The sequence below is a fragment of the Emys orbicularis genome, chromosome 4 (genome assembly GCF_028017835.1).
Source record: "Emys orbicularis isolate rEmyOrb1 chromosome 4, rEmyOrb1.hap1, whole genome shotgun sequence".
Taxonomy (NCBI): domain Eukaryota; kingdom Metazoa; phylum Chordata; order Testudines; family Emydidae; genus Emys; species Emys orbicularis.
This window is the reverse complement of record NC_088686.1, coordinates 75,767,165-75,791,271: the sequence shown is the minus strand read 5'-3', so window position 1 is coordinate 75,791,271 and position 24,107 is coordinate 75,767,165. Positions and strand designations below refer to the sequence as shown.

At 45.4% G+C, this 24,107-nt stretch overlaps 1 protein-coding gene across 5 annotated transcripts in view; it reads right to left on the bottom strand.

The window, feature by feature from the left end:
• AMBRA1 (autophagy and beclin 1 regulator 1) overlaps positions 1-24,107 on the bottom strand; it is a 162,295-nt gene that overhangs the window by 62,614 nt on the left and 75,574 nt on the right. For all 5 annotated transcript variants that reach the window (XM_065402400.1, XM_065402401.1, XM_065402402.1 and 2 more), the window contains one exon: positions 8,595-8,705. In XM_065402400.1, coding sequence (XP_065258472.1) covers positions 8,595-8,705 — 111 coding nt within the window. The remainder of the gene's footprint in view (positions 1-8,594; positions 8,706-24,107) is intronic.

Genomic DNA, 24,107 nt, shown 5'->3' with positions numbered 1-24,107 from the left:
CCAGCTGCTAAAAAGGCATTAAAATATTTATTGTCTTTAGCTTCATTTAAAATTAAATTAAAATGCAGAGCCCCCGGACCAGTGGCCAGGACCCGGGCAGTGTGAGTGCCACTGAAAATCAGCTCGCGTGCCGCCTTCGGCACCCGTGCCATAGGTTGCCTACCCCTGGTATAACACGATCCAATGGCTGGAAGCTGAAGCTAGACAAATTCAGACTGGAAATACGGTGTTAATTTTTAACGATGAGAGTAATTAACCATTGGAACAGTTTACCAAGGGGATGGTGGATTCTCCAACACTGACAATTTTTAAATCAAGATTGGATTTTTTTTTTTTTTTTTTTTAAAGCTCTGCTGTAGGAATTATTTTGGGAAAGTTCTATGTCCTGTGTTATATAGGAGGTCAACCTAGAATAGATGATCACAACAGTCACTTTTGCCCTTGGAATCTAGGAGTTTCATCCCATAAAAGTGAAAGTGTCAGAATATGATGATACTGAAAACAAGGGGTTCCAATAGAAACTGGTAAACAACCGTAACTAACTAGAGAGGTCTGCTTCTGTAAAAAAGCTCCATAAGTGTACAAGGCACTACAAAATATATACAGTTGCGCAAAAGAGGACAAAACACCAATTCCAGGGAGCTTACAGTCTAAAGATGCACGAGTGGATACAGTACAGAACAGAATGGCTAGAGATCATTCCATCTGGAATGCTTTTCAAAATTCAGAAGTTTGCAGGAGGAAAAGAAATGGCAATTTACAAACTAGCCTGAGACAGTGCCAATTGGAGGTGATATTAGAAAGTAAAGTGTGAGCCTGGGCAAGGGAGTAGACACAAAGCAGCAGCACACATTATATGGAGTATCTGAAGAGACATCTGCAGAGCATTGTTCCTTTTTAAATTTGCTGCATATAGTGAAGCCCTCTTAGCAAGACAGATTGTTAGCTTCCCTGCCAGAAGTGAGCCATCTACCCAACTTGATGTGCGCCTGGAATATGAGAACATCACAGATGCCAGCTGCACTGTACATGGAGAGCATCCTGCATTTCAATCTTTTCAGATCTTATTCACACTGACTTTGTGAAGGTGCTTCTCTTGCCCAGTTTACATATGGTCAGGGCAGAGGTAGCACTGCCATTCAGGGTTGAGAGATGCCAGGTAGGAAAAAGTCTTGACTCAAGAAGTGGGGAGCTCAGCAACCATCAGCAGGTTTTTGGTACAAGCAGTTACTCTCAAAGAACAGGGATTTCAGGACTTTCCAACTCATGGTGGGTGAAGCTCTCTATACACCTTACAAGATTCTAGGTAGTTACTCTTTGGGACCTGCTCTATAGGAACAGCCAGTACAGATGATTTTAGAAAAAAGTTTGCTATTTCAGTAAAAATCATCGTGACAAGGCTGCCCTTTCATCTCCTGTTTTCTTTCACATTGTTAATGCAGCCACTGGGCTGACAGAACAGATCAAAAGAGACATCAGACAACAAATTAAGCTGTTGTGCCAACTTGGAGTGCATTACACCTACAGCACAATTATGCTCGCTCAGAACCAAGGAAGGCTTGGAATGCCAGCAAGAGAAGTGTTCTGTTTGCTATGGGTATCACAGGAAATAGTAGTAGCCAGAATACTCTGCCCATTCCCAGCCGCCCTCCGTGTTCATTTTCCTCATGGGCTGCTTCATGGGCTATATATTGTTTCTCATAGACTTTATTTATTATAATTTCTCATGCCGCACACTGGTGTGGGAGAGGGCTTACAAATCAGTGGGTACTGATTGGCTATGTCTCAAGGTGGGAGACAATGTTACATAGGAGAATGGATTTCTGGCTTGTGACTAAGTGAGGTGGAACAAGACCAGTTTGCCCAAGGTAGTTAGAAATCAAAATATTGAGCACTCAGCAGCATAAGAAGAAAGGTATGGCCTGGTCTACACTACCCGCCTGAATCGGCGGGTAGAAATCGACCTCTCGGGGATCGATTTATCGCGTCCCATCAGGACGCGACAATCGATCCCCGAATCGACGCTCTTACTCCACCAGCGAAGGTGGGAGTAAGAGCCGTCGACGGGAAGCTGCGGAGGTCGATTTTGCCGCCGTCCTCACAGCGGGGTAAGTCGGCTGCGATACGTCGAATTCAGCTACGCTATTCGCGTAGCTGAATTTGCGTATCTTAAATCGACCCCCCCCCCTGTAGTGTAGATGTAGCCTTTATTTAAAAGGGTGATGAGCAAGAGATTTATGCTCAAAGTTTCACCTACTTTAATTTATATAATCTGGAGAGGAGTATTCAAAATTTTCTAATCAATTTACTGTACATCATTACCTTGTTGCTGAGAAAAAATAAGCAACACTCACTAGAAGAAAACAACAAATGGGCAGTGTTGGCTCTGCTTCTGCCACCAAACCAACTTCCCAATCCACTGCTGACATGGTGACTAACATTAAGGATATGTTTTAGTCACGGAGGCCACAGACTGTGTGATGTTAACGGACCTCCGTGACTTCTTGAGCTTCAGCCCCCACCACAGCAGCTGCAGCTGGAGCTGCCAGCAGCAGGGGCTAGAGTGGTCTCCCCCTGCAGCTGCCAGAGCTGTCTACCCTCTCCCCCACGGCCAGAGCTGTCCAGGGCCGGAGCTATCCACCCCCCTCCCCCATGGGGGCAGCTGACTGCAGCCAGGGCTGGAGCTGTCCCCACCATCACGGCCAGAGCGGTCAGCAGCTGCAGCCAGAGCTGCCCCCCCGCCCCCAGCAACCGGAGCTGTCATCCCACTCCCCTCCCCGTCAGCAGTCAGCCAGTAGACAGGGCTGAAGCTGTCCTCCCCCACTCCAGAGGCCAAGACTGGGGCTGTCAATTCCCCCAAGCAGTCCGCCCCTCTTCCCCCTGGTTATTTATAGTAAAAGTCATGGACAGGTTGCGGGCTTCCATTAATTTTTGTTTATTACCCACGACCTGTCTGTGACTTTTGCTAAAAATAACCATGACAAAATCTTAACCTTAACAATCATGGCTCTGCCACAAGGAAAACAAAGAATAATGTTCATTTTGGGACACTTTAAAAACAAAGGTGGGGGGAGGGAGAGAAGAAATAAAAGCTTATTAGCAAAATGGAAAAAAGATAAATCAGTAGGGAACGAGATGGGATTTTACAGTCTTTACTCTAGCTGGTTATAGGGTGTCCATCTCTGCAGTGTCCGAGGCTTCTCAAAAGAATGTGTGTCTGTCTCTCTCTCTCTCTCACATTATCTCCCACACCCACCCTCAGCTTTCAGTAAGACCTGCTGTTGAGATGAATTCTGAATCATATCAACTCGGAGCCTGGCTTGAGTCTCTGACAGGGTGCTCCTGCCACACAATTGAGGTCACAAATAATGTAACTAATCAACAAGACCATTGCCACCCCCAGCTCAAAAGTGTCCACTTCAATGAAAGACACAGCCTCATTTCAAACTCATCTTCCCCTCCTTTATTTGTGGCAGGAAGTGCTGCTTCGAGATGGCTGTTGGCCACATCACCTTCCTTTTGATGGCAATCCCAAATTTGGGATGTATCATTGTGTCAGCCTTAAATCCCAAACCACTTTTGCTTTCCAGGATTTACTTAGACACATCAACATCTTCTTGCAAATGGACAAGTTTCACCTCAAACCATGGCTTCTCAGGTAGCGATGGGAATTGATCAGGAGTGAAGCTATAAAACAGGGCCACACTGAGTCACATTCTCAGGGATTCAATTTCTTAGCATAAGCCTGTCCAGAGACAACCTCTTTTCCCCTGGCATTCTCTGTGATGCATTAAGCTTCACGGCATCGTCCCATGAATTCCATGCCTTAAGTGTTAGGATAGCTGCCTATGCATTGGGAAACAGTTGGATGAAGAACGTTTTATCTAACCGCATTTTGTTAATGACATCCTCTTCCAGATTCACATCTCACGTGAAAGATGGCATCTCCAATAGCACAATACCCCCAGCACCATGACAGGGCACTGGGTTCAGTACTGACACAAAGGAAAGAACACTGCTACAGAATGCCTTATCACTACCTCTGCAGCATCTGGATATTCCTTGAAGGTGTCCCATTCAAGTACTAACAAGATCACAGTTCAATGTAATTAGGCTACAGGCCATTCCATGACAGGCAGGCCTGATGCACTAGAAATACAGAAACACAGCAGAAGAGGAGGTAAGCCTGTCTACATCAAGGCACACCAGTTCAACTAAACTGATTTAGGTGATGTCTACACTACCACTTCTGTCAGCAAAACTCATGTCGCTCAGGGGTGTAAAAACACACCCTAGAGCGACGTAAGTTACACCAACATAAGCACCAGTGCGGAGAGCCCTATGTCGGGGGGGGGGGGGGGGGGAGGGGAGGAGAAGAGCTTCTCCCGCTGATGTAGCTACCGCTGCTCACTAGGGATAGTTTAATTATGTCATGGGCGAACTCTCTCCCATTGGCATAGACTGGCTAAATGGGAGATCTTACAGCAGCACAGCTGCATCAGTACAGCTGTGCTGCTGTCAGCTCTCTAGTGTAGACATAGTCTTAGGGAAACCAGTGTAAGTCTGTATGTAGACACTCTTATATGGGTTTTAAATGGTCTTTTTGGTTTAGCTTAATCCTGCAAAAAAACACCCCAAAAATTAACTTAAACTGAACCAAGCCACTCAAACCAAAATACAAGTATCTGCACACAAACTTTCATCAGTTTCATTAACACCAGTTGAAAAACACACCTCTAATGAATATGGTGCAGGCTTGCATGTAGACAAAGGCAAAGTTAAAAAGACCAAAACCCTGTGTGGACATGCTTACTTCAATTTAATCCCTCCTCATATTGCTTTAGCATCTGTCAGGAAATTTACAGGTACAAGCTAACCCAGTATAAAGGGCTTCAAGAGATATAAAAGTATGTCCCACAGAGGTACAGTTTGCAAGCTGATTTTGGTTAAATTGGTGTAATGTGAGAGATTAATCAGAACCTTGGCAAAGAAGTGAAAGTGAGGGGAAAGGAACGGCTCAGGGTCACATCAGTAGGGCCCTTCCAAATTCAAGGCCATGAAAAATGCATCACGGACCATGAAATCTGGTCTCCCCACCATGAAATCTGGTCTCGTGTGCTTTTACCCAATACTATACAGATTTCACAGGGGAGACCTTAGACCATCCCATGCTTTTCTGCACATTGGTCTACCCACATTTGCCATCCTAGCCTGTCAACTGCCCTTCTCTCCAAACCTTCCCATTTCATGTTGAGGTGCTTGATGTCGTTCAGAACTGTTCGTTTCCATGTTATTCATGGTCTTCCTCTTTTTCTTCTTGCGTTTTCTGGCTTCCATTCGAGGGTGGTATTTGGTAAGGGTTCTTTTTCCATTCTCAGCACATGTCCCAGCCACTGGGGTCTTCTTTTGCAGATTATTTGTGAGAGGGTGCCTTGTCCAGTAATTTTTCTGACTTCTTCATTCATCTTCCTGTCTCCATATGTTATTCCCAATATCCTTCTCAGATGTTTGTAATGAAATGCATCCAGATTTTGCGTATCTTTCTTGGTAAGTTGCCATGTCTCACTGCTATACGTTGTGATGGCGATAACAATTGCTTTGTACACGTTCAGTTTTGTCTTGAGGGAGATGTTTTTGAGTTGCCAGATGTTTTTGAGTCTTCCAAATGCAGCGTTTGCCTTCCAGATTCTTCTTATTTCCTCGGAACTAGTACCATCTTGGCTGATGGTATTTCCAAGATATGTAAAATTGTCCACCTTCTGCAGTTTCTCTTCTTCCATTTTGATTTCTGTCCCTGTAGTCCCCATTAACATGACTTTACATTTCTTTGCACAGGGTAGACCAGCGTTTCTCAAATTTGGGATCCTGACCCAAAAGGGAATTGCAGAGGGGTCACAAGGTTATTTCGCGGTGCGTGTGTGTGTCACGGTACTGCCACCCTTCTGCGCTGCTTTCAGAGCTGGGTGGCTAGAGAGCAGTGGCTGTTGGCCAGGTGCCCAGCTTTGAAGGCAGCACCCCGCCAGCAGCAGCCCAGAAGTAAGGGTCACAATACCATACCATGCCACCCTTACTTCTGCGCTGCTGTCTTCAGAGCTGGGTGGCCAGAGAGTGGCGGCTGCTGACTGAGGGCCTAGCTCTGCAGGCAGCAGCGCAGAAGTAAAATTGGCAATACCATACCATGACATCCGTACTCTGCCTTCAGAGCTGGGCCCCCGGCCAGCAGCCGCCACTCTCCAGCTGCGAAGGCAGTGCCGCCGCCAGCAGCAGCACAGAAGTAAGGGTAGCAGTACAGCAACCCCCCCCCCCACACACACACAATAACCTTGTTCCCCCCCCCCCCACACACACACACTCCTTTTTGGGTCAGGATCCCTACAATTACAACACTGAAATTTCAGATTTAAATGGCTGAAATCATGAAATTTATGATTTTTAAAATCCTAGGACCGTTAAATTGACCAAAATGGACTGTGAATTTGGTAGGGCCCTACACATCAGGGTTCAGTAACAGACAATCATAGCTCAGGAGTTACTGATTCCCAGTGGTGTTCTCTTTCCTCTGTGCCTCAGTATAAGGTCTCAGGTTTCAAGTGCAGCTCTGGAGTAATTCTGGCCACTGAACCAACAAGAGCAGGGGTCCATGAACCACATGTTGCAAACCATTTCTGTAAGATGTTGCAAACCATTCTGTAAAGTGTCAGAGCTGGGTGCAGTGAGTGAGGAGTTGGAAGGAAAGGGAGAACAAAATACCTAAACATTTTAAAATTAAAATAAATATAGGCAAGCAGGCCTGGAGCCAGGCTCTGGGCAGGCACAGAGTAGGGAGCCAGATGGGCACAACACAGGCTTGCAGCAGGGACCGAGGCTGCAGACAGACAGAGAGAGGATGGGCACGATGGCAACAGGAGACAGAAATATTCAAGTCCAATAATCTGCTAGTTATAAATGATCTCTGAATGGAAGTGTCCTAGCAGGGGAGAGGGAGGAGTTTGAAATATTGATGCCTCGAGGAGCAGATGGTTCTGCCTTTCTATGGGACTCCATAAATTATAAACAAACACCCTGCACAAAAATTTAACAGCAGCCTGCTCCAGGGCAACCAGATGAGCCCAGAAGAGCTATTAGCAGCTGAAACACTTTTCAAATCCATTAAAAGCATGTGGAGAAGCCCAGAGGATTTTAAACCAGCAGCGTTTCCTCCTCTCTGATCGCAGCTTTATCCTTGTGCCAGGGTCTCTGACTGGAGAGGGAATACGTCTTGTGGTCAAACAAGGCAGAGACCTGCCCTTGGGCACAGGTCTGCTCCTCAGATTAAAAAACTGATTAGTACTACAAATTAATCCAATCACTGACATCTGGTACAGTGCTCACAACGCCTGAGAAGATGCTACCTGCTACTCCCCAAGAGATACAATGCCCCTTAGACAAACAAGATTCCATTTAATTACCTTTTTCCATGCAAAATTAAGAAGCAACTTTTGGAAATGGGCCTCTCATTTCCAGCAAGGGTGTAACCCTTGAAACACCATCCTATGGATTTCTATGGGAGGGGCAAGAGAGACAGAGAAAAGGATCTCTGAATGGAACTGAAGAAGTGAGGTTTTTACCCACGAAAGCTTATGCCCAAATAAATCGGTTAGTCTTTAAGGTGCCACCAAACTCCTTGTTGTTTTTTTAGAGAAAAGGAAGCAGGGCAACTCTCCCTCTAAGCACGGGACCACCAGCACTCTTATCTCTATATATACAGTAGCTGAGCTGCCTTTATTCCTGGGATAGGCTCCACATACTTATCTGTGAAAGAAGAGGGCTCCTTAAAACAGAATCCATGCCCCTCCAAGCAACATCGAGTCACTGAAGTCTGCACTCTGCTGCACAGAAATACACTACAACAGTGTTTCTCAATGACCAGTCCATGGACTGGCGCTGGCCCCTAAGATCTCCCTGACATAGTTTAGGAAGGCAGCAACTGGTCTCTGGTATCAAAAAGGTTGAGAAACACAGATCTACAACTCAGTTGTTTCATGGGTAAGGAGGGTGGCTTGGCAGGGGGGGAGGGGGGGGAGGGAAGAGGGGAGAGAAAAGTCCAGTGATAATGTTTTCATCCTCCACCTCCAGCCAGACAGCGGATGTGGCTCTTTTCGAGATCCCAAACACCATAAATCCCAAGGGTCATTGGAAGCTACAGTTACAATTCCAATCATGTATGGTATGCAAGAGACCAAGTACTTACTCCAAACTCTAACCCAGCTGGGTGCTACCAGCATACCACCCAGTCAGCCCTTCCACTCCATGCAGCTCTCCTGCACTCATGAGAATGTTCGCTGATTTGAGGAGATACCCACAGAAACTGATCCATGCAAAGAACCCTAGATGCAGTCAACAAGGTGTATGTGGGCAAAACAGAGTGGTAAGAGCACCCTACATGATTCCAACAAGCCTCCCAATTATTTAATGGCTCCAGTTAAAGTGACAATCACATCAGGAAATCCAGTGTGCTGGACTGGACCTTTGGGAATTCCTAGAATTTCTGGTGCTAATGGGGCTCGATGGGTGAGGGGACCTGCAAGGAGGCATTAGTTCCCTTCCCAGCTTACCATTGCTGATTTCAGGCAGGTCAAACTTGGTGAAGTCCCACCACTGGAGCCGGTAGGTGGTATTGGCAATGTTGCTGGCCACAGCTGACTGTCCATCTCCAATTACAGCCCCTGGAGGGAAGGAGGAAACAATTAGTAATTAGACATATTTGCTTTCCCTAACAGATGATCTGAAAATCACAGTATAGGAAATGAATCAACAAATGTTTTCAGTGCCCAATGCACAAAGGCCTGTGGTTTCCTAAACAAAAGTAACGAAGCAACATTTACAGAAATGGCAACAGGTCACAAACCTCTGAGCAGAAGAAATGGAGAAAAAGTCACAACATCCTCGCATCACATTCTGGGGAAGGAAGATGGTTAAAAGCAAATATTTGCCCAAACACAAAGGAGGTTTCATTTATTCCTACCTACTCTCATTTATTCATTTTAGATTTATCTTAATTTATTGACACCATCACAAGGTGCATGTCATTGACTCCCAAATTTCTATGCAATTTGGAAAGCAGGAAAATGTATGCTAAGTCACAAAAAGCTATGGCCTTTAAATGGCTCTCATCAGAATTAATTTGTTCCTGTATGAATAGCCGTCTTTGTGGGGCGTATTCCCCATTTCCACTCTTACCTCCCACCCCTGGAGGGACTGTTTGACTGCAATATCTACCCCTATTAACGGGACATATATTTATGAGAAATCCAAGAACCAATATTTGAGCTGATCCTTGGGGAGTCACTCCCGCAAAGGAAAGATCAGAGGACAGGACAGGACAGAAAGATATGTTCCAAGCAGTCACAGAATGGCAAACACATATGATCCCTTTGTATTAATCCATGACCTTCCCTTCCCTTTGCCTTTCCTATTAATTTCATGTGCCATGTTTGTCTCAGGTAGGTGTAAGCTTTTCTGGGCAGAGAATCTCTCTCTCAAGCCCCATATAAAATTATGGTGCTATATAAATAGCACAGTGCTCATTATGCTAAAATGCAGGTGAACTTGATGACTAGGCTGGGCAGAATTCAATTTTTAAATATTATTTTCATGCATGATATCAATGTTTATTCATAAGCTTTTTTTTTTTTAAGATTTTTATTCATTTAAATTTTCACAGTTGAATGAAATTGGGGGGAGGAAGATTAACATCACATGTCTAAATATACAGAGTAAATATCCTTAAGTCAAACTAATAAGTTCTCAAGCAGCATTTTTCTTACTTTGTCTATCTGTAAACTTAGATCATCATCAATGGAAATATTTTTTCATCATTTAGGTGTATATGGTGACATGGATGTTGATCGACATTTACCAACAAAAATGTAATCCTGCCACATCTATTTCTGACTGACTTATGCTGTTGAGTCACATATGTGCTCTTCCTGGCCCTTTAAAATGACACCTGTGTATGCAGTGTTGTTGTAACCTCACAGAGGTGGTTCTTTGGTAAGTCACGTTTTATTGGATATGGAACAGCCTCAGTACTAAGAGAAACTTAGAAAACCACCTCCTATTTCTTAATTCACTCTGATCTCTGGCTGGCAGGGGGGAAAAGAGGTTCAACATAGCTGTCTGCTTAGTTCTCTTCTCTCTCTAGCTGTTCTGTTCTGGCTGGTCATACCTACTGCCACACAGGCAGCCAGAAACTCAAATTCCCCCTTGCTGGAGCTAGGTGCCATTTCCAACTCCAGCAAGCCCTACCACAAAGCTCAGACAATGGACCAGAGCATTAGGTTAAGAGAATGCTCTGGAAACTTGTATCTACAAGAGATGTGGCCAGAAAATAAAATTCTAAGCACACTAGTTTGGGAACAAAGGAATCACCCTGGCAGATCAAAATGGAGTAGCTCAGTGGGATTGCACTCAACTCCTGGGGAGGTGGAGGAGGAGAGAGACAATACCCACACCGCAACAATGTATCTGAGGGGTTGGGAATAATCAGAGATTTCATATTCCTACATATACAATGCCACTACCTTCAAATGCAAGCTGGCCTAGTGCTATGGACACACAGGTGTGCACACAGACAAAAGCCCAAGATAAAAGAATTGGTCATGGAAAGGAAGACAAGCCAAATGAGGGAGAGTGCAGGCCCCAGACTTTAAGGGAATTTGTTTAGCTGGAGCATTCTTGGCACTAACGGTGAAAACATTAGACTGTTAGTAGCCAAGTTCTCCCAGAAAGTCTGCACAGGATGCTGCAGCAGCCATATTAGACAAGATGGAATTTCTTGGACAATTCAGGTTTTGATTTGTGCCAGACAGACCAACAGCCCTGGCAGATGGCTAGGAGTTTGCTAGGCACCCCAGTTGGCACAATGGCATGCAAGGTGATCAGGCCAAGCTTCTTATTAGATTCTTTCATTCTCCCTTCACTCCTACCTTATCAAATCCTAGCAGAAAGCTCAGGGCAGCAAAATAAAGATGGTCTGAAAACACACTGAGCAAGGCTTATGCTCTGTCTACAAATAAAAGAGAGGTGAGAACAAGGGCGAAGAGCAAATTCAAGAACAATCCTGACGAACAAAGAGGAAGACACTGAAAAAGCGGCTGCTGGTCCCCTTTATATAGATAAGCTGTCCTAGGCCCTGGTTTGTGGTTCCAGTGAAAGCTCTGAAAATATGCCCAGGATGAGATTTCTGAGACGTCAGAGCTTTATATTGTATATTCAGTTATGACAGGCCTCCAGCCACTGACAGCCCTCTATTGTGCTCCCCTTGACCTCTCTATCTGCCTCTTTCAGAAACACTCACAGACTGCTTGGAAAGCAGAATTAAGAACATTTTTTATCACTGTATAAATGCCCAGTGCTTTCCCTCTATATCCCCCCCACACGCACAGGGCTCCTCTGAGAATGACGACGGTAAATGACATTCAGTATGCTAATAAAACTATCCTGCACCCAAGAGTTAATACCCATCAGCCAGCCCATATCTGGGGAAGGGAAAGGGAGACAGATCGGCAAGTTTAAACTCCATACTCCTAGGTCTGCTGCTTTCAAGCCTGCCTTGAGCAGGCAACTGCAGCTTCCTCTGGTGCGGCCCCTGAGCAAGGGGAGAAGAAAAGGAAACTGAAGTCTCTGTACAAAAGGCACAGTGATGGAACCAGCAGGGTGGGAGAAATAACGGAAATAATCATGATTAGGTTACAGTAATTGCCCTATAAGACTCGGTCACAAAAGGGTTTCTCTTCTACAGAGATACTGCAGCTAGTAAAGGAAGCAGACATACCACGCAGGACACCTACTCCTGTATCAGCCTAGCTGCAGTAAGACACAAGCCTTTCCTGGCTTCTGAGGAGGATCTTTACATCCCCTTTGGCTCCCAAAGAGAAACCTAACAAGCCCCCCAGTAATGCCACAAACAGCAGTCTCCCTTCCCAAATCCATGCACCACTTTGTATGAATGAGTCTTCTTAGTGTATGCAAAACATGCCTCGGGATGACCAGGATTCACCACCGAAATCGGTCCGCTGGTTTGATTATTAGCTTCACTGGCCCAGGGACTGACGGGGAGCACAACATGAACGCTGATCAGTGCTCCCCTATGAGTGAATGAGTGTATGAAAGTGGGAGCGCACTTCTGTCCACAAAGCTCTGCCTATCAGCTGCACTCTCAACCCCGGGATAAAAAAACCTTTCCAGTGTTCTTAACCTTGTACTCTTTGCTAGGCCTGGCATACTGTACAGATGCTATTTCCCCCTCAGTAAAAATGGCATATCTGTTTGTTGGCTTTATGACACAGTTGTATCTATTGCTACAAACACTGATCGACAGCAAGCCATTAGCAAATGTTTCCTGAAATTTTCCTCAAGACCTTCTGGTTCTGCCCAGGGCCCTTTCCAAAGCATAATGGTGTCCATTACCCCCTTTGCTTTTTTGTTGTGGGGTGCCAGACCCTCTCTCAAGGGGTAAAAAGCAGATCTTCTTCTGTTGTTCCAAGAAAGGGTGAAAGCAGCCCTCTGCCCCTTCACCCACATGGCAGCCCCCTACACAAAAACACACACAGAGCCTGGCAGAAGCTAATACAATAGATGGGTGTTACTGCCACAGCTAGCCTAAACTAGAAAATGTCATCCATAGGCAGAGAGGAGTGGGCAAAGTCACCAAATCTAGAAGGGGTCTGCTGTGTATGGATGTCCATGGGCAAAAGGGTTCTGGTCACTTCTCAAAGGATACAAAGCAGTTCACCCCACGTTAATGTCTATTCTGCAATTTACATGCTTCCATTAAGCAATTACCTGCATTTACAGTAATTATGTAATTGAGAAGTGTAATTATTAAATTACATCTAATCAATGTCATTCAGTTTTGTCTCTCAAATCCAGCCAGAAATTTCACACATACATGCACCATCCTACAATAAAGACAATTAATAGAAAACAAAACTTGGACTCTCAGTAAAAGGGGAGAGGGGACGAAATATACTTCCATGTGTGCCCCTCATTACCCAGGGCCCACACAGCACTGCTCCAACTATTTCAATTGGTCTCTCCAATGGAAGAGGAGTCAGAAAGGTGAACAATTTAGGAAGAAAGCTAAAATTCCCTCTCCCATTACTCAGCAGAGTTTCTTCACAACGAAAAGCATCTGGGACTTGCTCTCACTGCTGGCTTTGCCAAACCAGGTACAGTACTAACCCAGGAAGGTGCTGCTGTCTCTTAAGCCCTGATGCAGCCTGGAGACAATGAAGGTACATCCACACAGGGATAAAAAAATCTGGGGCTGGAAAGGTCAGCTGACTCAGGCTTGCAGAGCGTGGGCTCCATGCTGAAAAACTGCCATGTAAATGTCTGGGTTTGGGCTCAGGCTGGAGCCCGAGCTCTGAGACCGTCCTCCCTGGCAGGGTCTCAGAGCTCGGGCTCCAGCCCAACCGTCTACACAGTAATTTTTAGCTCCACAGCCCAAGTCAGCTGACCTGAGCCAGCTGCGGCCATGATGCAGGTTTTTCCCCCCTGTGTAGACGTACCCTAAGAACACTTCAGCTTCTTTCGTAGATTCCAAGGCCAGAAGGGGCTATTGTGATCATCTAGTCTAACATCCCGCATAACACAGGACAGAGAATTTCCCCAAAATAATTTCTAAAGCATAGCTTTAAGAAAACAGCCAGTCTTGATTTAAACATTGCCAGTTATGGAGAATCCACCACGATCCTTGGTAAATTGTTCCAGTGGTTAATTACCCTCACTGTTAAAAAGTTACACCTTATTTCCAGTCTGAATTGGTCTAGCGTCAATGTCCAGCCATTGGATCATGTTATAACTTTCTCTGCTAGATTAAAGAACTCATTATCAAATATTTGTTCCCCATGTAGGTACTTATATAGTAATCAAGTCACCTTACCCTCCTCTTTGTTAAGATAAATAGATTGAGCTCCTGGAGTCTATCCTATAAGGCAGGTTTTCTAATCCTTTAATCATTCTCATGGCTCTTCTCTGAACCTTCTCAAATTAATCAACATCCTTCTTGAATTGTGGACACCAGACTGGACACAGCGTTCCAGCAGTGATCACACCAGTGCCAAATGCAGAGGTACAATAACCTCTCTTCTCTTAGGGTAGGTCTACACTTACCCGGTAGTTCGGCGGCGAGCGATCGAACTTCTGGGTTCAACTTATCGCGTCTTGTCTGGACGCGATAAGTCGAACCCGGAAGTGCTCGCCGTCGACTGCGGTACTCCTGCTTGGCGAGAGGAGTACCGCGGAGTCGACGGGGGAGCCTGCCTGCCGCGTGTGGACCGAGGTAAGTTCGAACTAAGGTACTTCGAACTTCAGCTACGTTATTCACGTAGCTGAAGTTGCGTACCTTAGTTCGAATTGGGGGGTTAGTGTAGACCTGCCCTTAGAGAGACAAGGTGGGTGAGGCAATATCTTTTATTGGACCAACTTCTGTTGGTGAGAGAGAAAAGCTATTGATCTTACACAGAGCTCTTCTTCAGGTCCAGGAAACTAACTCATAGTGTCACTGCTAAATACAAGGTGGAACTGTTTAGCATAAGTTGTTAGCACATACTTCAAGGGACGATTCAAGGTGAACTACTCAGAACTCCCATTTATGCAGTCAAGGATTACACTGGCCCTTCCTGCTACAGCATCGCACTGGGAGCTCATGTTTAGCTGATTATCCACCATAAGCCCAAAAATCTTTTTCAGAGTCACTGCATCCCAGGGTAGAGTTCCCCATCCTGTACGCATGGCCTACATCCTTTGTTCCTAGATGTTTATATTTCCATTTAGTTGTATTAAAACACAGTTTGCTTGCGCCCAGCTTACCAAGCAATCCAGATCGCTCTGTATCAGTGACTTGTCCTTCCCCAATTTTTGTGTAATCTGAAAACTATCAGTGATTATTTTATGTCTTCTTCTAGGTCACTGATAAAAATGTTAAATAGCATAGGCCCAAGAACTGATCCCTAGGGGACCCCCACAAGAAACACACCCACTTGATGACAATTCCCTGTTTACAAGTCTTAAGTCTGGACAGTAGCAGATCAACTCTTCCAGGAAACCGTTCTCACCAGTCACTTGACAGATTGTTCTGATTTCTGGAGCTTCCTTTGTTTGGTGGAATCACAAGTGACTGGAGCAGGTACCCAAGAGTCTTGGGCTTGTCATCACCATGAGCAAAACGACCTTTTTCTACAAAGATGTAGATTTCACAATACTGAAATCTGAAGTGAAGGGCAATTGAAATGCAGTGAACGTGGGTTTGATTGGCAGCTTTCCTGCGTCTGTCTATCACTGGGTAATAAGCACTAGGTGATGGCAGAAATGAAGATAAAGGCTTTCAGCATCTCCCCCTCCCCCAGTCTCTACCCGCCCCCACTCAGCATATGACGAGAGAGTTATAAAAGAAACATCAGCCTTTTAACAAAGATATGGTTAAAAACTTTCCTTACATGCCACCTCCATGTGACAATTAACCACCCGTCAGCCTTATCCACTCAGACGGTCCGATTCATCTCAGACATGTGGAGGAATCAACTGCTCATTTGTGAATCAAGCCATGCAAGCCCAATATCTGAGTGCAGAGAGGGGCCCAGGAAGAAACATCACAGAGCTTGTCTTTAGAGCATTCTAACGTTCCTTCACTGAAGAGCAGGGTACACTTGCTCTATTTCCAGACTCACACTGGATGAGTTGGTAATATTCTCACCATCTTTATACAAGTCTTGCTGCTTAAGTGTCAGAGATGGGGAGCAGCCTTCTCCCTTGCTGTACATCAATGAAGCCAATAAGAACATCTAACAGAAGCAATAGTTCAAGTTCTTCCAGAGCTTGGCATAAGAGTAAATCCCTTATTCAGAACCACAGATGGCCTATAAGATGCTAGAAACTTAGGGCCGCATTTACAAAGGTACCTATGTGCCTAAAGATGCAGATAGGGATTTTGAAAATCCCACTAGATACCCAAGTAGGTTAGGTGCCTGACTCCCATTGAAAAAGTGCTTAGACACTTTGTCAATCCCACTAGGCATTTATTTGCATCTTTAGGTGCCTAAACACCTGTGAAAATTTGGTCCTTGGCCCCTGTGTAAAATCCCGTAAGTCTGTGTGTTGCTTATGGACAATGAAACTCTCCTTTGGAGCTGCCCACCAGTCTCTACATTTACAACTGGGGCTCAGCACACTACTGACACTGGGTTCTACACCTCACTAGCCTTGTGTTAGTTCTAGACATACCGCAGACCAACAGCCAGGTGGCCTGCAACACTGGACACATCCACCAAAGCTGAGAAGGACAGTGGCGTCTCTCTAACAAGTCCAGACAAAGAAGCTTTCACTAAAAATGGATTGGCCCATTCTGCTGCACACAGTGATCTGGAAGTTCCCAAGGAGAGGCATACCTCTCACACAGACAACTCTGAAACAGTTTAATTAAATTCAGTTTAGATATTAACACTGGCCACAGAAGCCAGGTGAGGAGAGTACACTGATATCACAATCTGGCTTGTGCAAGAAGCCAGGTGTTTTACAGGACAGTCTTGTTCCTGGGATCACCTCTGGTCACAGTAAATGGTCAGATGCACCCCAGGAGCTAACCAAAATCCCAGTGAGCCTCCTCTGTTCCAGGCTACCAACAGGGCATGGTTCTGAGCTAGCACAGTTGACTTCATACAACATTAGCCCAATGCAGAAAGATACAAGTGCAGACAGCTGTCACTCTTGACATACAGCCATCTAGGGTAACGTTTTCCAGCATACCAAGAAGTGTACAACAGCAGGCACAATGCGTCTCCTGCCAGAGTTCTTACCATTTCAGTAACAATTCCCATGCCCATTCACAAACGTAGGAAGTGGAAAATCTAGTTCCATATATGCTAAGCAGAGAGAGACTTTAGGTTTTGTGCAATGTTAATGAAGAAACACTGGCAGAGCTGAGTGGGCTCTGAAGGGTGGAACTTTTAAGAGACCTGTTTTCTTCCCCATACGTGAGGTGCTGTGGTAAGGAGAGTTGCAGTTCCCTAAACCATACTCATTCCTATTACAAAATCTCTTTTCAAAACTGGGGTTTGATTCAGCAGCCAAGGGGTCAGTGGAGAGAAGAGTAAACCCCAACTACAGACTATGAACATTCTACCATCTTGAAAGGATTCAGAGTTAAGTGCCTAGAGATCTTTACATGGCAGACATTGCAAATGTCACACGGAAAAGGGGAATCTAGCTGCCATAAGCTTCAGAAGATTTAAAAGATCAATTGGTTTGCAAGAAACACAGGTGACAGTGAACAGCTGTCCAGCCCAAAGCCTCCATCTCTGATGTTGCCTTGATGGCTCCTTGACATCTTACTTTGAAGACGGGGAAGGGCTTATTTTTAATGTCAGGTCAGATAATTTGATAAAGAAACGCCTGCAGCACATGTCTCGCTTTGATGGTAGGATGGGTTTCCCTGAGGGATGCTTGAAGAGGTTAAGATCCCTTTCAAATGTTTCCCCTCTTGTCAGAACTGTTTGTGCTTCACCTCTGTGAAAAGACACATTCAAGCTGGTAATTGTTCTCCCTAGAAGAGAAAATCCAGATTCCCAGAATCTCTGAGCACATCCTCACTGAAATGCCACTGCTCAGACAGGCCTGCAGAGTGGGGGACAGACTCAATTAGGAAAGGGCACTGCAATTTCTAAAACAAACCACGACTGCCTCATGGGACACTGGCATTTAATGCAGAATCCCTCAGACTAGGACACCACAAGTCTTACATTGCAGGGTGGGAAATACCATGCCCCAAGCATGTTTGGTGTACAAAACACCCCTTCCTCCCCGCCACAAGTGCTATCCTATAGAAAGTATGGCCAGCCATTCTCATCATAAACAGAATTAACAGGGAGGAACAGACTGTTCAGTTTCCTCTCGTTCCAGCCCCAAAGTTTCTGAACCCATGCTACAGACAGAACACACAGCTGTAGTCTCTGATCTCCCAAGAACTCACTACACCCCCACCACCCGCCTCTTTCCATCAGTCAGATACTCAGCACTGAGCAAGAAACCTGATTCAGGAGCTGCTTCTTACCGCTCCCTAGGTCACTGCCAGCCATTGTCCTAGAGAACTTGCCATGAGAGAACAGAAAAATACTTATGCTTTCAATTGCATTTGCCCCCAGTGAGACCGAGTCTCTTCCGTGCTATCAAGGAACTACAGTGAGCAATCCTTTTAGAATTGTGTGGGGAATCTTTTAATCAGGCTTCACTATGTAATAAATTGAGATAAAGAGATGATTATTTGCCTATTTAATGAGTTGTTAGGGGGACGAGAGCATGACAGTGGCAGTCATGATTAATGATTAAATTGTATTTATTATTGATGTGTAATTATTTAGCTTGTGTGTATCCACCATCTTAGAAGACAATTAGTTTGAATGGTTTAGACACATTTATTGTGGGGTAACAAACATCAATGAGTGAAGAGAAGCATCATGTACTTTGCCTGCCTAGGAAGGGGGACTTTGGGGATTGACTGTGCTGTTTTTGTTCCTCAATTTCTGCCGGGTTAGTGGGGGGGAGGAGGAGGAGGATGTGGCTGGTGCTTGTTTAAACGTTACTGGAAATGGCTATTAGGGGCTCCTTGTTTGCAGCTTCAAATCTATCAGCAACAGTCATTTGGGACACTTTTCTCTCAGGAGGAAGGAGGAAAAAAGTTCCCCAGCAAGGAGGAGGCATTGCCTCCACTTTCACATAGCACTAATGGGGTCATTAAAGTGTTACCTATGACTAAGTCATTGCCAAGCTACGTTTAGGGTTTAGGATTTGGGGAACTTGTTGGGAAATAGAATGTAGGGCTGGAATGTTCCTGACATGCTTCTTGGGATGGCTTTTCCATTTCTACAGATGCTACTACTTGGGCTCTTTTCTTGGGGTACGTCTTCACTGCAATCTAGGGTGTAACAGTAGCACAGGCAGACATACCTATGCTAGCTTTAAACTAGCTGGTGCATTAACAGCAGCAGTGAAGACATGTACCCCAGTGTGGACTACCAACCCACATACACACCTAGGTCCCTGGCAGGCTTGCAGTCAGGCAGCTAGCTGGTAGTACCGCATCTTCATTTTGTTACCTGTGATAGCTAGATTAAAGCTAGCGTGGGTATACCTACCCACACTGCAATTACATGTTAAATGGCAGCGTAGATGTACCCTGTGAGACCATTTCTCTCACATTTCTGTGTGGCAGTGATTTATGTTAGGAAATTGTTTCATGCTGCCATATAATTTAAGTGGTACGACATGTTCCATTTCATGAGGAAATTGTAGATTTCGGAATCGCTCTGGTGAATGTTTTATGTTAAAAATTGTTTTATCTGCATCTTGTTTCATCAATTGTTTTAAATTGTTTCCGCCTTTTATGAAGACTCGCTGCCTTTTTTAAGCTGTTTTTGTTTTCTGTGGATTCTATATGCATCATTCAGCTTTTATTGTAAGAGAATGTCTAGATGGGACCTGACAGGCTTTGTCTCTTTCTAAATTCTATGATTCTGTGTGATAAGAAATCCACTACCTAGCAGTAAGGGGTTCAGATGCAAGAACCATCAGTGCCTGTCTGATCACGGGAGACAGGCTCTCCTATATCTCCTGGCTCAAATGGGGGAGATGTATCTGACTGGTAGCTTTCCTCTGTCAATGTGAGGAGAAGTAAAGATCTGGGGAAATACACACTTTTCTAAGTCTGGAAGGCAGTATGGATCCACTGAAATGAACAATGAACACTATATCAGAGACCACTCTCTCCCAGACATCAGATGCTGCAGCAGGGAAGCGGAATGATTATAGCGGGGTGACATGTGGCCTGGCCTCACAGTGCAGGATGAGGCGGCACAGTGCACTTTCAAGAATGCTAAGGAACAGATTTTTTTTGGCTTAACTTCATTTGGACCCAAACACAAGGGGAAGTTCACAACCCCTCTTTGCAGCTTTCCAGAAACAGGAGGTGACTTTTAAAATCAAAATGCCAAACCCTCCTGCCACAGCTCTCTCCCTGTTCGGTGAAATCCCGGTGAACTTGAACGAGTGGGCTCCCAATAGCTAAATCTGTGCGGTGTGTCAATCGGGCTCCTCCCATTACCAGTTCTGTCCTTTGCAGTGCCTCCACTTTATCCTACTGCTGAGTCTCTTGCATCGTTTCAAAACCCTTCATTAAATGCTGCTAGAAGTCTGCTTTTTAACCTCCACATCTGTGTTTATCCTTTGCACAAAACTAAAGTGAAATATGTGCCTGGCAGGCATTTCCTTTTGTAAAACTCCCTTTCTTTCCCTTTCTGACTTTTCAGAGCATGAAATGTGTCTACTAATCCTAATTGCTTCAGATGGTGAGCCTTGCAAAGGCAGGACAAAGAGGGCAGCCTTTCACCAGTTAGCGTAACCCTGCACAGTGCCTGCACACCCTCCTCTGATTCTAACCAATCGCAGGCCTCCAGAGAGCTTCCCTGTCCTGCTTTGCTGTCATTGATGAGGAGGCAGAGCACAAACTTCCCCATGTTTATTCCTTAGTCAGCTGCATAAAGCTACATTGAAGAAGGAAAGTCACTCTTCCTGGAGTTGTTTCCTTTTCTCCCTGTATGTAGTCCAACAGATTAGTTCATGCAGTCCAGACGATCTGTTCTTGTAGTCAAGGATCACCCGGATGTGAGAATTCCTGTTGGCGTGACCAAGACATTGGTTGGCCACTGTCCTGGAATATAAGTGCCTTGTGCAAAAACAAAGATCTGAGATTTAGATTTTCTAAGGTGCATCTGTATAACTTAGAAACCCCACAGACACACAAGGCGAGTGAAGTAATATCTTTTATTGGATCAACTAGAAACACCTCAGAAACCCTTACCTTCCTCAGCAAGGAAAGGATCCTGCAGATTCTGCTGCTGCTGTTCCTAGGATACCAGCTGTTCCTGGGAACAGCTTCTGAACCCTCTTCCTCCAGTGTTACCTGTGGTTGGGGGCATGAAGTACTAGGTTCTTTACTAAAATGGCTTGGATATAAAGCGGGTATCTGCAGAGCTGCAGGGCTCTAGGGACAATGAGCGAGACCAGCAGGGCTCTGGCTAGCGACCAAGCCAGGAACTGCAGCGGCAAAAGCAGCAGCACGTCAGGATGCTGCTTGCAGGAGCCAACGCCCAGCCTGGGCAGCTCCTTGGGCGTGGCTGTGCTGCCCGGCCCATTGGGGCAGGCACCAGACTCACAAGCAGCTGTCCCTGGTGACACTAGTGTGTGCAAGCAGCTCACATGCTCCCGGACAGGAGTCACACATCGCTGCGTGGACACCACAGTTTTCTCCCACACTTGGAGCAGCCTCTCCAGAGTCCTGAAACCTTACCAAATGATGGCTCTCAGTCCCCAGATCAGAAGGTCCTTCACTTTCTGAGGCAGGTGCTACCTTGCAGAGACAGGAAGTGTCAGCCTAGCCATAGCACCTAGTAGGCCCCATCTAGTCCTCCCCCTACCCAGGAGGCCAATGGAGAAAAGAATGTAAGGATCAATACTACAAAGCTTTTTCTAGACTAGTTTTAGACCCATGTTCATTGTTTTGAAACAAAACTGTACCACTCTCTCTCGTCTGCCTGGAAAGAGAGTCAGACAAACTTACTTTCATACCAGAACACACATTCAAGACTGATTTAGAACATACCCCCTGGAGAAACCAGGCCTATAATAAAAATGCTGTTTCAGCCTAGCAATAATAGCAGCGCTGCCATCGCAACACAGAGTACTGGGCTAAACACACACAATGGTCGATTATATTTCACAGTTATAATACCCTGAACAGGACAGCTTTGCTCGGGAGATGTTTGCTGACACGAAATTTACACACATGTAAGGGAAGGTTAAGGCTAAGTCATGTGTCCTCAGGGGAAATGCAACTTCAGTAATAAGAATTCAAGTCCGGACAATGTAAATGCACCTCATACTGTAAACTAACAGTGTCCTGGGGGAAATGAATAGCTGACAGATCGTGTTTATAGAATACATTTTCAGAGAGTACTGTGCTCATTAAGAGCACCTACCCAGTGCAATGGCTCACACGCAGTTGCTCTATCTGCAAGGAAAGCAATCACTAAGCTTGTCTATGAAACACAAAGCTGGAAGGACAGCACACCGGAGGGAACAATTTCTGAATCCTCCCCAAAGCTCTATAAAGAAAGGGAAAGAAGCCAGTGCAGCAGTTAGGTAGTGAGCAGGGTCAGTATTATAATGTTTCCTGAGTGGGATGAAGGGAAATGGAGATTGTGAGAAGAGCAGAATGGAGTATACTAGGGAAAAAGCTCGTGATAATGCAATTAATGGCCAGGGGGTAAAACTAGGGACAATGATAGGAAAGGCGGGAGATAACAGAGGCTGGAAGAGCATCCAGTGAAGAGTGGTTTGTTCAGACTGGATGAGAAGAGGAAGGTGAAAGGGAGTCAGGTTAAATAAACTACCCGGGCTCAAGGTAGCAGGACAAATTAAGATCTTCAAAAGGAAGAAAGAGTGTAGCCAATTCCTCATTCAATTTGGTGAGGGTCAGAAAGAGGGCGGAGGGAGGTGGAGGACAGTTTGGAACAAGACACCAGTGCTCTCTGCAATAACCAGAGAGCAGGCGCTTTGAGACTGCAGCATGGAGGAAGGGAGTTTTAGTGCACAAGAGAGTCTTCCATATCTCAGTGAAGAGCAAACTCCAGAAAAGCTGCTGAGATGTGAACCCTAATTAGCGTGATCTGGGTATCAGAGTGAGCAGCACAGGACTTCGGGAGACTGATGTGGTTAAAAGACAATAGAAGGCTAGAGCTGTAGGTCCCAAAACTGACAGTCAGGTGAAGAACAGGGTAGCATTCAAGGGGTTAAATGTTTGGTGTCCACGATCACAGGAGGATGCAGGAGTCCAGGAAGGAGTTACACTGAGCAGATAATATTGAAGTTATCTGCATGCAACAGGTGCCACAGCAAAACACAGCCCAGCCCAGCCCAGCCGGGTCCAATACACTAAAAAGTACAAAAGCAACAATGAGAACAAGAGAGACAGGCACTTTTTTCTTTATTTCAAATTAGGTTAAAAGTCAAAAACCCACAACTGACAAACAAAAGAAGTCAAACCTGAGCTTAGGATGCAGAAGAGCAGCTCAGCTAGTCAGCCTGCAGGCCCTGGGCTGAGAGAGGGCCAGATACTTCAAACAGGTTCAACTTCTTTTTAGGGCAGATTTGACCTTAATCTAACAGAATTAGTTCATAATATTTCAAAGGATACCAAGTAAAGTGACACAGCACCATCTGCCGCTACCCAGCAGCTACAGCCAAATCTTCAATCAGGAGTAGACGGCAATTCAGACAGGAGAAATGGGACGATCACAGTTTGTTGACTCACAGCTGAATCCATTAAAGTATATGAGTGGGGTTTGGAGCTGGCTGAACTCCATGGTAGATAAGAGCCTCACAAGTAAATGGGAGACCACAGCAGCGCACCAGGATCCCATGCTGACAACAGTGAAGTCTAGAGTACCATGTCACAAGTACCAGTGCTAGTGTGGACCAATGGATAACAAGCACTGGCTCAAGTGAGCCTCATATTCCTGGAGTTGTGTGTGAACTCTCATCCTCTTAGGATGATTCTCCTACTAGGCCTCAGAGTTTGGGGGGCAGCAGAGCTAGTCCATATCTCACTACATGTGAGAAATGTGAGACAGGAATCTCTGCGTATGCTCTGCTCAGGCAGCCAGCTGGAGGGGGTGTGCTGTTACCATACTTCCTGTGTTTAGAGAGACAATCAATGCACCCAAAGACTAGAAATCAGTGTGTGCATGCACAAGCGGGGCAGGGGGGACTGAAATATGACTCAACTGATGGTTGGAAAGAGAATGGTCATTTGCTAGCTATGAAGCAGCACCATTGTCATCATAACTAGAACTGAAAATATCAACACAGCCTCCTTTACAGAGGATTCTTCTGCTACAGTTCTGAGCTGTCCTACTGTTATGGCTATTAGCTCCTGAATTATTCTCTGCAGTACTCCCTGCTGGAAAAGGCTGGGACTGCAGTAGTCGATAGCTAACTGGCTGTGGGGAGCTAGC